Source organism: Melanerpes formicivorus, unplaced genomic scaffold (assembly GCF_026170545.1).
Source record: "Melanerpes formicivorus ecotype bairdi unplaced genomic scaffold, bMelFor1.0.p_v2 SCAF_68, whole genome shotgun sequence".
Lineage (NCBI taxonomy): Eukaryota > Metazoa > Chordata > Aves > Piciformes > Picidae > Melanerpes > Melanerpes formicivorus.
Genome location: NW_027142420.1, coordinates 1,600,823 through 1,613,649, shown reverse-complemented (window position 1 = coordinate 1,613,649; position 12,827 = coordinate 1,600,823). Strand labels below are relative to the sequence as shown.

General features: G+C 51.4%; 1 protein-coding gene across 3 annotated transcripts in view; it reads right to left on the bottom strand.

Moving 5' to 3' along the window:
• The window catches only part of FMN1 (formin 1), a 191,262-nt gene that overhangs the window by 156,480 nt on the left and 21,955 nt on the right, over positions 1–12,827 (bottom strand). For 2 of the 3 annotated variants that reach the window (XM_068162902.1, XM_068162904.1), the window contains exon 2: positions 6,346–6,521. In XM_068162902.1, the coding sequence (XP_068019003.1) occupies positions 6,346–6,521 (176 nt within the window). The remainder of the gene's footprint in view (positions 1–6,345; positions 6,522–12,827) is intronic. The other variant, XM_068162903.1, reaches the window with a different exon arrangement.

Genomic DNA, 12,827 nt, shown 5'->3' with positions numbered 1-12,827 from the left:
ATCCATGGGAGCGTGCCCTTCACGTCTGTACAGGGGAAGGAACCCATCCCATTGTCATGTGCAAATGAGATGGAGCCAGTTTGCTGGCAGCAGGGTTTTAATGCTGGGTGGATCTAGCTCGTGAGGGAAGCCTCTCTGCACAGGCTGCAATACTGCATCTGAAAGAAGAAACAACTCCAAAATCTCCAGGAAAAAAAGCAAAGTAATGATAAAAAACCTCTGTTGTGCTCATGTTCCCTGTCTGCTGCTTTCATAAACCTGACAGGCCTCCAGAGCCCCAGCCAAGCCCCCAGCACCTGTCACAGCAGCCCTCCATGCTCTAGCAATACAAAAGGACAAAGGACAGTCATTCCTGGCTCTTTAAAGCACATTTAATAACCCACACCCCCTTTGTGACCTACATTTCATCGCAGACAGAAGCCACACCTACAGCTCTCCCCACTTCTGTTCTTCAGGTGTCTATGAGCTCCTAAGGTAGATGTTAAAGCAGGCTTTGAAGGAAACAAGACAATGAAGCCAGAATAAAGTGATCTCCTTCCTGCCACTCACACACTGCAGGGCTCAAGGCTTTCTGATCACATATCTAGTCAGATTTCCTCTTCAGATCACTCTCACAGCAAACTAGAGAAACACGAAGAGAGCACAAAGATAAATAGGCAAAGCAGCTGAACCATACAGAAAAGCTTGGTTTGGTTTGTTTGGGGTTTTGTTTGCTTTGGGGTTATTTTTTAGCATAACAAAATTTAAAGCAATGAAAATGTGCCTGATTCCTTGCAAAGAATCTACTCCTCAAGCATGCAGGAACTGTGGCAGGCCTCAGAAGGGGCACGTGAAGCAGCAGGCTGTGCTTGAGGCGCAGGTGCTTGGAAGCCATCCAAAGCTCAGCTGACAGTCCTGCCCTCTGCCCTGTCCCCAGCCCCACTGATAATGATCTTAACATTCTCCTGCTTCTTCTGCCTGCCTCCCCTGCTGCTTATCTCCTTTATACTTAGCATTTGAACTCTTTAAATGCTCTAAAATAGAAGAAAAGGGGGGGAAACAAAGGCAGAGAAGATGGAAGAAAACCTGAAAGTCCTGGATTTCCACTGGTATTTTTAGCCCTGGTACCTCACTCTTGACCATTATCTGAGCAATCTGCCTGAGGCCTGAGGAGCTGGGCATTGTATTGGTTTTAATTAATAATCCTAAAAGCAGCACTATACAGGCTCAGAGGATGTCAGGGGTTGGAAGGCACCCAAAGAGATCATCGAGTCCAACTCCACTGCCAGAGCAGGAGCAGAGAATCCAGCACAGGTCACACAGGGGCTGGAAAGGCTCCAGAGAAAGAGACTCCACAACCTCTCTGGGCAGGCTGTCCCAGTGCTCTGTGACCCTTACAGTAAGGAAGTTGCCCCTTGTGTTGACATGGATCCTCCTCTGCTGCAGCTTACATCCACTGCTCCTTGTCCTATCCCAGAGAGCAACTGAGCAGAGCCTGCCCCTGCCTCCTGACCCCCAGCCCTCAGCTATTGATAGCCATTGATCAGATCCCTCTCAGCCTTCTCCTCTCCAGACTGAACAGCCCCAGGGCTCTCAGCCTCTCCTCCCCAGGCAGTGCTGCAGTCCCTTCAGCAGCCTTGGAGCCTTCCCTTGGACTCTCCCCAGCAGATCCCTGTCCCTCCTGAGCTGGGGAGCCCTGAACTGAACGCAGTACTCCAGGTGAGGTCTGAGCAGGGCAGAGTAGAGGGGAGGAGACCCTCCCTGGATCTGCTGTTATTAGCAATTAATTAAGTTTGGCTGTAGCACCAGAAGCACAGCTATGGTAGTTCTTATCAAAAGTTACCAGAAAGAGTGAAGCAGAAAGCACATGAAGCAAGCCTGAAGGCATGGATGTTGCATGCAATAAACCTAGGGAACATCTAAGCCTCTAGAACCCATCATCAAAAAGTGCCAGGTTGGATGGGACCCCAAGGGTCATCTGCTCCAACCTTTCTAGGTGACAGTGGAGTTGAGGTTAGGTGGCTCAGCATCCTGTCAAGCTGAGCTTTGAAACTGAGGACTTCGCTGCTTCCCTTGGGATCAGAGGATGCTAGGGGTTGAAAGGGACCTCAGGAGATCATTGAGTCCAAGCCCCTGCCAGAGCAGGAGCAGAGAATCCAGCACAGGGCACACAGAACACATCCAGATGGGGCTGGAAAGGCTCCAGAGAAGAAGACTCCACAACCTCTCTGGGCAGCCTGCTCCAGGGCTCTGGGACCCTCACAGGGAAGAAGTTCCTCCTCATGTTGAGCTGGAACCTCTTGTGCTGGAGTTTCCATCCATTGCTCCTTGTCCTATCCCAGGGTGCAGCTGAGCAGAGCCTGTCCCTGTCCCCTCCCTCCTGACCCCCAGCCCTCAGATATGGATAGACATTTGTTAAATCCCCTCTCAGTCTTCTCTTCTCCAGACTAACCACCCCCAGGGCTCTCAAAGGACACTGCTCCAGTCCCTCAGAGATTCCAATCTCTGACTGTTCTCACAGTGACAAACTTTCTTCTGGACTCCAAAGGGAATCTCTTCAGCAGTATCTTGTCCCCATCACCTCTTGTCTTTTCCATGGGACTCCTTGGGAAAAGGGAGGACTCCTTATAAAAAGGAATCCTGGGAAACAAACCCAGGGTAGTGCCGAGGCAGAATTTGCAGGAGAGATGTGTTGGCTTAACTCCTGGCCAAAACCAGCAGACATCCAAGAAGCAAAGGCAGGGAACAAAAGCTCACTGTAAGCTAAGTAAACTGAGTAAGATCTTCCTGCACTAAGGCACAGAGGCCAGCTCTTGGTGTAACAAAGAATGGAGTGGAGATCAATTTTTAATCTCTTCCCTGTGTGCTTTCCTCTTCTAGGTTCCCATCTCTGCACCTTCTTTTCATTCCAAGAGGCCTTTTGTTCTGCAGCCACAGCACGTGGTCTGAGAGTTCAGAAAGGTGAGTTAATTAAATAAATAAATAACCCAAAATCCACTCCAAGTATTCACCAGAGTTAGGAGTTCAGAGTCATCTGAGCTGCATCCTCACACCCCATTTATGGTTTCTTTTTCAGCTGAGATAAGATGCCATAAAAGCAATAGGGTGGAGCTGCCTTTCTGCTTAGTGCCATTATCTCCCCAGATCTCCTCTGGTTTTGGCTATTACATTTCTTGCAGCAGTGCAAGTGGGGTCTGATGGCAGCACCAGCAGCAGCCTTTGCACTCCCATTCTTTTGGGAGGTCCTCCTCCCATCCCTTGTCACACAGCTGGACTCAATCTTCAAGCAGCACAGTAGGCTTTCAGATCTGCAAGTAACTCCCTCAGGGTTCCATCCTGTAAGACTTTCAAGAGAATGCCATGGAGTGAACTGGAGGCTAAAGGGTCCTGGGTGCAGTCCACCAGCCCATGCTGAGCACCCTTTTTCTTGACAGAAACTGAGGCTTGTGTTCTCCACCTCTTAGGAACAGTGGGGTAAATACTGCTCCTTGATGACTGCAAGGAACTGAAACAATTCCCTTCTTCATAATGATTGGATTTTTAGACAGAAATTGCTGCTTTAAAAAAAAAAGGAAGTAAAAAGGCAGCACAGTGCTGGCTGTTGGAGGATGTCTCTTCTTTTGCTCAAATTATTGCTTTAAATGGCTTTCAATTTGGAACTCCTCCTGCTCCATACAGTGACTCCATAGGTGCAGACTGGATTCTCCCTGCTCTAGCATGTTTGGAGCAGTGGTCAGTCCTAGACTGGCTCAGGCTGGAAGGGAGCTCAGAGCTCAGCTGCTCCAACCTCCCCACCATGCCCAGGGACACCTCTCAGCTAGACTCAGCTGCTCAAGGCCTCATCCAGCCTGGCCTTCAGCACCCCCTGGGACAACACCTATCCCTTCCTAGCACTGCAACAACTTCCCAATGAATTACTTCAGGAAAAGGCAGTTAGGACAAGAAATCAATTTTATAACAAGCTCAAGAGAATAGCAAGGGGGAGTGCAAGCATCATGAAAAGCCTTTTCCATGGACTAAGGGAATTCTGGCATTTCCACCAAGAGATGTCACTGTTACACAGATTTGTGATGATCTTGGCACAACCTTGTTATGTAGTTCAGTCTTTAAAGTACCTTCCAGCAACCATTCCTGCCTGTTTCCTGCCTCTTTTACTGCATGGTGTTCCCTTCCCCTTCCAATGTGAATGCTCCTGCCAAAATGTGTCTCTCTCTTGTTTAGTCTGGAGGGGATCTGATCAAGGTCTATCCCTGTCTGAGGGCCGGGGGTCAGGATGAAGGTGCCAGGCTCTGTTTGGTGGTGCCCAGTGATAGGACAAGGAACAATAGGGACAAGCTGGAACACAGGAGGTTCCAATTCAACACCAGGAGACACTTCTGTATGGTGAGGGTGCCAGAGCCCTGGAGCAGGCTGCCCAGAGAGGTTGTGGAGTCTCCTTCTCTGGAGACATTCAAAACCTACTTGGATGTGTTCCTGTGTGCCCTGCCCTAGATGATCCTGCTCTGGCAGGGGGGTTGGAGCAGACAACCTCTAGGGACCCCTTCCAACCCCTAACATTGTGTGATTTTGTGATCTCTAGGCTGGTTACTGCTCATCACAGGAGCATATGAGCATTGCCAGCTGGCCCAGGCTGGCCCATGATGAGCAAGTGTCTCACACTGTGGTCAGCTCAGGCTGCCATCTGAATCTTCAATGTCTTGTGCCCCAGCAAGCCCAGAAACTTCTCTTGACATAATTCACAGCCAGTCTGCCTTCAGTGCCATGGCAGAAAGGTTGGAGTAGATGATTTCTAAGGTCTCTTCCAACCTAAGCCCTTCTGTGATTCTATCATTGCTGCAAAACTCTGAGAAGCAACAGCATGGCTCTCAGCAGTCTGTGTCCAGGGCCTCAACCTCGTCTCCTTCTATGAGAAGTTCACCCACCTAGTGGATAAGGGAAAGGCTGTGGATACCTGGGCCTGCATAAAGCCTCTGGCACTGTTTCCTATAGGATTCTCATGAAAGCCCTGCCTGGTCATGGCTTGGACAAGCACAGACTCAGCTGCATCAAACACCAGCTGGATGGCTGGGCCCAAGGAGTGGTACTCAGTGGAGTTAAATCCAGCTGGCAGCCAGGCACAAGTGCTGTTCCTCAGGGCTCAGCATCAGGACCACAGATCACAGTCTCACAGTATCACCAAGGTTGGAAGAGACCTCGAGGATCATCGAGTCCAACCTGTCACCACAGACCTCATGACTAAACCGTGGCTCCAAGTGCCACATCCAGTCCCCTCTTGAGCACCTCCAGGGATGGGGACTCCACCACCTCCCTGGGCAGCACATCCCAATGACCAATGACTCGCTCAGTGAAGAACTTCCTCCTCACCTCGAGTCTAAACCTGGAAAGTTGTCCTGCAGAAAGGGCCCTGGGGGTGCTGATGGACAAGCAGCTGGAGAGGAGCCAGCAGAGTGCCCAGGGGGCAAGGAAAGCCAAAGGCATCCTGGCCAAAGGCATCCTGGCCTGGCTCAGCAGTGGTGTGACCAGCAGGAGCAGGGCAGGGACTGCCCCTCTGAGCTGGGGAGGCCACAGCCCCAGTGCTGGGGGCAGCTTTGGGCACCTCCACACAAGAAGGACATGGAGGGACTGGAGGGGGTGCAGAGAAGAGCAACTGAGCTGGGAAGGGGCCTGGAGAATGAGTCTGAGGGAGCTGGGACTGTTCAGTGTGAGGAAGAGGAGGCTGAGGGGAGACCTTATCACCCTCTGCAGCTACCTGAAAGGACAACAGAGAGAGGCTGCTGCTGGTCTCTCCTCAGAGGTCATCAGTGATGGACCAGGAGGGAAAGGCCTCAAGCTTCAGCAGGGGAGGTTCAGGCTGGAATTAGGAAGAACTTTTTCACTGCAGGAGTGGTCAGGCACTGGAACAGGCTGAGGTGGTGGAGTCCTCATCCCTGGGTGTTTTTAAAGGTCATTTAGATGTGGAGCTTAGCAATGTGGTTTGGTGGTGAGTGGTAGAGCAGGGCTGATGGTTGGACCTGATGCTCTCCAGGCTCTTTTCCCACCTGGAGGATTCTATGATCTTCCTGGTACCTATTCTTATCCTCATTGTCTCCAAGTTGCTAGCTCTGGCAATCCACTTCCCCCTGCTTTCAACTAAGCATCCCTGATGATTTTAGGAAGGACACAGGATATATCTTCATCTATCTACACAACACTAAGAATGTTCTGTATGTGCTGCTCTCAGGCTGAGGTGCACATAGGCCATATGGCCTCACAGACCATCTGGAACACCACCCTTGCAGGAACATGGGCTTAGACATGCCAGCACTGTAAATGTATACAATAAATGTTGGTTGAAAGCCAAGAGAGCATGAAGAGAGTCCTACTCACATTCAGTTCCAGGCTCAAATGCAAGACATTTCTGTTGATCTTCTCTCTCTCATTTGAATGAGCAAATGGGTTGGAACGCCCCAATCTGCAGTCCAAACCCCAAGGGTCTTCATCTTTGTTTGCCACATCCAAATTAGTCAGCTGTTCAGTGAAGCCATCCTTTAAAGCAGACTCTGCTGGAATGTGGAAGTGAAATGAAATGAAATGAAGTCATTGTATGCAGCTGCAGAGGACCCCTAAACCTAGAAAGCTCTGTCTGGGGGAAATTCTGCTGCACCCCCCCCACACCCTCACTTGTACTCCTGGTGCTCCCTTGCACTCCTGCTGCTGTACAACAGCAGAGAATGGCACAAAGGGGGCACACACTTGGACTTGGGGGTTTATTCCAGCCATAAAAAAATCTTTTGGTACTTACATTTGGTAGGAGAGAGCTAACAGAAAGAAAGAAATGAGCTGCTTGTCCTTCCCCCACACACAGGTGAGGTGCCTCAGCTTTCACCTCCTCTGCCAAGGCACTCTCACTTGCCCTCCTGAATGTGCTTGGTAGACATCCCCAAGGCGGCTGCTAAGTCCAACATGAAGCTAAAGCAGCTCTCCAGATTGATTGGACAAACCTTGGGGGATTCATTCTGGTTTTCTAAGTACTTATTCACTGCTTGCCCACCCCACTGAGCATTACCTCCAGCACAGCAAAGCTTGACTACAAGTTCCTTCCACAGTCAGTTGGAATCAACTATTTTTAGCTCTGTTCCCTCTGTTTCAAGATGTCTGTCCTAGGCTAGGTGCTGCTAAAGAGAAGAGTCCCATCTGGCAGTGAATTCTGGCCACAATGTGGTTACTCTTGCACCTTCCCTTGATTCCTAAGTGATACAGAGCTGTAGGAAGAGGTCACATTCAGAAGTGCCTCTTGCAGCAGCTGCTATTTCCCATAATTAGCTGTGGCACAGCTAGGAACACTCAGCCCTGCCAAATGCTTCCTGGACTACAGGAAAAATGAAGAACCTCCCTCAGCTGCAGAGATTCAGCTCTTGCTGACGTTTCATTTTATGCCCTGTCACGTTCACCCATGGTATTTGTGCAGCTGGCAGGCTGGGGAGAAGTCCATCACCAGGACTCTGTTCTCCACCAGGGAGATCATGGAACCACAGATCATTCAGGTTAGAGAAGAGCCTTGAGCTCATCGGGTCCAGCCCAGCTAGCTGACAAGCCCATTCTTCCATGAACCCCTTGCCCACCCTCAGCATACACCCACTTGTGTGCTAAGGCACCCAGCAGCCCCTGGAACAGTGCAATATGGAAAGAGACCTCCTGCCTGGGGGTGTTCCAGGCCAGGCTGGATGAGGCCTTGAGCAGCTGAATGAGGCTGAGAGGTGTCCCTGGGCAAGGCAGGGAGTTTGGAGCAGATGCTCTCTGATGCTCCCTTCCAACCTGAGCCATTCCATGACAAACCTCTCCCTAACTGTTCTCATCTAAGCAAATTCTTAAACACTTGGCCATGTATTCCCCTTAAGTTCACCACTCTGCAAGCTCTAAAAGTTGGATTTCACTGCTCCTTGCCCTGACCCAGGAACCTTCTCTGCAAACTGGCAACCCACTATAGGCCCAAGAAGCAATTCAGATTGTTTCTATCATTTCAAAGCCTGTGGCTCAGTTAGGTTTATTTGCTACACAAAGGCATGAAGGGATCCTGCAGGAAGGCTGCAGAGGGACTTTCCATCAGGGGGTCTAGAGACAGGCCAAGGGGGAATGGTTTGAAGCTGAGGCACAGCAGGGTCAGACTGGAGCTGAGGAAGAAGTTCTTCAGCAGGAGGCTGCTGAGACTCTGGCCCAGGCTGCCCAGGGAGGCTGTGGCTGCCTCCTGCCTGGGGGTGCTGAAGGCCAGGCTGGATGAGGCCTTGAGCAGCTGAGTGTAGCTGAGAGGTGTCCCTGGGCATGGAGGGGAGGTTGGGGCAGCTGAGCTCTGAGGTCATAGAACCACAGAACTGTCAGGGTTGGAAGGGACTTCAAGGCTCAGCCAGCTCCAACCCCCTGCCATGGGCAGGGACACCTCACACCACAGCAGGTTGCTCACAGCCACCTCCAGCCTGGCTGCAAACACCTCCAGGCAGGAGGCTTCCACCACCTCCCTGGGCAGCCTGTGCCAGGCTCTCACCACCCTCATGGGGAACAATTTCTTCCTCACAGCCAATCTGAATCTCCCCACTTCTAGCTTTGCTCCATCCCCCCCAGTCCTATCCCTCCCTGACACCCTCAAAAGTCCCTCCCCAGCTTTCTTGCAGCCTCCTGCAGATCCTGGAAGGCCACAATTAGGTCTCCTGGGAGCCTTCTCCTCTCCAGCCTGCACAACCCCAACTCCCTCAGTCTGTGCTCACAGCAGAGCAGCTCCAGCCCTCTGCTCATCCTCCTGGCCCTTCTCTGGACACCTTCCAGCACCTCCAGACCCTTCCTGTCCTAGGGGCTCCAGAGCTGGCCCCAGAGCTCCAGCTGTGGTCTCAGCAGAGTGGAGCAGAGGGGCAGAATCCCCTCCCTGGCCCTGCTGGCTCTGCTTCTCTTGCTGCAGCCCAGGCTCTGCTTGGCTCTCTGGGCTGCAAGTGCTCACTGCTGGCTCCTGTTGAGCTTCTCCTCCCCCAGCACACCCAGGTCCTTTTCTTCAGGGCTGCTCTCAAGCCAGTCCCTGCTCAGCCTATGTTGGTGCTTGGGATTACCCTGCCCCAGCTGCAGGACCTTGCCCTTGGCCTTGTTGCACCTCATGAGGTTGTCCTGGGCCCAGCTCTGCAGCCTGTCCAGGTCCCTTCCAACCTGAGCCATTCTGTGATGATTCTGTGATGAAATTCATAATGAATGCTTTGAAATGCCTAAGTGTGAGTTTAAAAAGCCAGGAAGGAAAAAGCCTTCACCTCTATTTAGTGCAGATCTATGCACACACACTCTCATGGATCCATTCCATCCCAGGCTGCATTTAGGGAGGTTTAAAATCCAGATGTTTATCCTTCAGGCAGTTTAACTGAGTGGCCAATCTAGTATTATTTTCTCCCTCTGAAAAAAAGGCTTCCAAGGAAGTCCAAACTGCCTTCCAGTTCTTCCAGCTCATACCAGCTGGGCAGTGCCTCCTGTGGGCACAGCGTGCAGGAGGGAGCAGGCTGCCCGACACAGATCTGCTGCCCTCTGTTGTCACAGGGGAATGGAAGACACCGAAGGAAATGCAGGAGGACTGGGTAGTGAAAGCTTCCTTGGCAATTTTTACCACACAGACTTTGCCAGTGTAAAAAACCCAACTTTTATCCTGTTACATTTCCAGGTATGAGGTACTGGAACCTCAAGGATACAGAGAGAATCCTCTCACCAGGCACGATGATGAACAGCACACCCTAACCCCTGCAAGTCCTGTGCTGAGCCTCCTAACTCTGAGGCAATCACTCCTCTCTTTTTTGGACAAATGATGCACTGCTGTCACTCAGAGTCTCTGAAATACTTCAGTCAGCAAGCAGGCACAATAGGGAACTTGAAATATAGTTCTCACTAAGGTCACAGGATCAGAGAATGTTAGGGGTTGGAAGGGACCTCCAGAGATTGAGTCCAACCCCCTGCCAGAGCAGGAGCATAGAACCCAGCACAGGTCACACAGAACACATCCAGACAGGGCTGGAAAGGCTCCAGGGAAGGAGACTCCACAACCTCTCTGGGCAGCCTGCTCCAGGGCTCTGGGACCCTCACAGGGCAGAAGTTCCTCCTCATGTTGAGCTGGAACCTCCTGTGCTGCAGTTTCCATCCCCTGCCCCTTGTCCCATCCCAGGGTGCAGCTGAGCAGAGCCTGTCCCTGTCCCCTGCCTCCTGACCCCCAGCCCTCAGCTATTGATAGCCATTGATCAGATCCCTCTCAGCCTTCTCCAGACTGAACAGCCCCAGGGCTCTCAGCCTCTCCTCCCCAGGCAGTGCTGCAGTCCCTTCAGCAGCCTTGCAGCCCTCCCTTGGACTCTCTCCAGCAGATCCCTGTCCCTCCTGAGCTGGGCAGCCCAGACCTGGATGCAATATTGCAGTGGAGGTCTCATCAGGGCAGAGTAGAGGGGGAGGAGAACCTCCCTGGCTCTGCTGGCCACACTCCTCTGGATGCCCCCCAGGACCCCCTTGGCCTTCTTGGCCCCCAGGGCACATTGCTGTCCCATGCAGAACTTGTTCTCCACCAGCACTCCCAGGTGCTTCTCCCCAGGGCTGCTCTCCAGCAGCTCCCCTCCCAGCCTGTCCCGCTGCAGGTCATTCTTCCTCCCCAGGAATGTTGAGGTGGAGCCTCCTGCAGTTTCTATCCATTGTCCCTTGTCCTATCACAGGGTGCAGCTGAGCAGAGGCATTAAGACTGACTTTAAATTATCTCCATCTTTTACAACAGACTTCCAAAACATTGCAGTCTGCTCAAAGATGTCCCAGCACTGCTGAATGTCTTTGCAGGGATCACTTAGGTCACTTCTGCATTGTACAAATGTTAGTACATAAAGATTTTGAGTGTAAGCATTAAGGCTGGAGTGAATGAAGCATGGCCAGGGATGTGCAAAGGCAGCAGGAGCAGCAATTCAAAGAAGAGCCTGGGTGAATAACAGGGGTACTACCAACAGCAAGAGAAGTCATTAGCACTGTGGGATTTATATCTGGGCCACTTTGGATATGATTCAGCAGTGGAAAACTGCCCTCTGCTAGCAGGAGGAGGCCTGTGCTATTCCTCCCCCTCATGGAAGGACTCTGAGCTGCATGTGACATTCTTTTGCCTGCTAGCCAGCAGGCAGTCACAGAGCAGCCCAGGAGACACTGCAAAATCTGGAACCCCAGGCAATGGGCAGCAGCTTTGCTGCACATCTATCACAGACTAACCATTTAAGATCCTGTGGCAGAAGGCTCACTCCATGCTAACTGCTGGTCTTCAGGAGGGAAGTCTCTTCCTGAATCCTTAGGGGATGTCCTTAGGGGAGGTCATAGAATGGGTTGGGTTGGAAGGGACCTCCAAAGCTCATCCAGTCCAACCTTCTGCAGTCAGCAGGGACATCCTCCACTAGATCAGGTTCCTCAGAGCCCTGTCCAGCCTCACCTTGAATATCTCCAGGGATGGGGCCTCAACCACCTCCCCAGGCAACCTGTTCCAGTGCTCCAACACCCTCATGGGGAAGAACTTGTTCCTCACATCCTATTTTGGTCCATAGGGGACATCCTTTTTTGATCCTTAGAGGATACAAACCCTGTTTTGTCACCAGCCTAGAAGAAGCCAAGAGATACAGCGAGGGTTTGACAGCTGGTGTCTCCTGTACTCTATAACCTCATTAGCAGCAGTGGCCAGACTGGTCTGACACACACTTTTTCTTGAGTGAGAGTGACAGCGTGCTGTGAATGCTCAGAATCAACTTAGAGAAGCCACTTAAATAAAGATCTGTGGAGTCTCCTTCCCTACAGACTTTCAGCACCCACCTGGATGTGTTCCTGTGTGACCTGCCCTGGGTAGCTCCTGCTGTGGCAGGGGCTTGGACTCGATGATCTCTGGAGCTCCCTTCCAACCCCTAGTATGCTGTGATCCTGTGCCTCTGTGACCATCTGCTTCTGCAAGGTCCCACAAAAAGTTTTGTTACACTGATTTTCTACATCCAACTGAAAACAGATGTCTGAGACAGTGCCATCAAAACTACCAAGCTCATATCTAACAGTCCTAACGTGAGCTTGCAGCCCAGAAGGTCAATTACAGCCTGGGTGGCATCAAAAGCAGCACGGCCGGAGATGGAGAGAGGAGATTCTGCCACTTCATTCTGCTCTGGGGAGACCTCACCTGCAGCCCTGCATCCAGCTCTGGAGCCCTCAGCACAGGAAGGAGCTGGACCTGATGGAGAAGGTCTAGAGGAGGGCCATGAAAATGCTCAGGGGGCTGGAGCAGCTCTGCTGTGAGGACAGGCTGAGGGTGCTCAGCCTGGAGAGGAGAAGGCCCCAGGCAGAGCTATGAAATTGTATTTTGGATGCAATAACTCTTTCTGTTGTGAACCAACATTTGTTTCCCCACCTGGCTGTGAGAAGCAGGTGAACAATTTCAGCTGCCATGTTACAAACCTCTGTTTCAGATGAGCACAGGAGATACATGATTTTATCAGGAGCTATTAAAGTTTGATCAATCCATAAGAAGTGGAAGCATGACTGCAGCATTGCAGCAGCAACAGCTCCAGTGGCAGTCTCTAACAGCAGTTCACACATATTCACCAATGAAATAGAACCTTCCATGCCTTCATTCTAATATGCAGCCTGCCCTATCCTCACCACAGACAGTCCTAAGTGCACATCTGCAGGAATCTATCCAGGTACAGTGTTAGTCCCCAGTAGATACTCCCACAAGCTAGGACTGATGGAGAACAATGAAGAAATGAACAGGTACTAAAAGTAGGAGCACTTTAGCTTGATGCTTTCCTGGGAAGGGAGAGCAGATACTGTCCAAAGAAGTAATTCTAATGCTGCAATGCTTC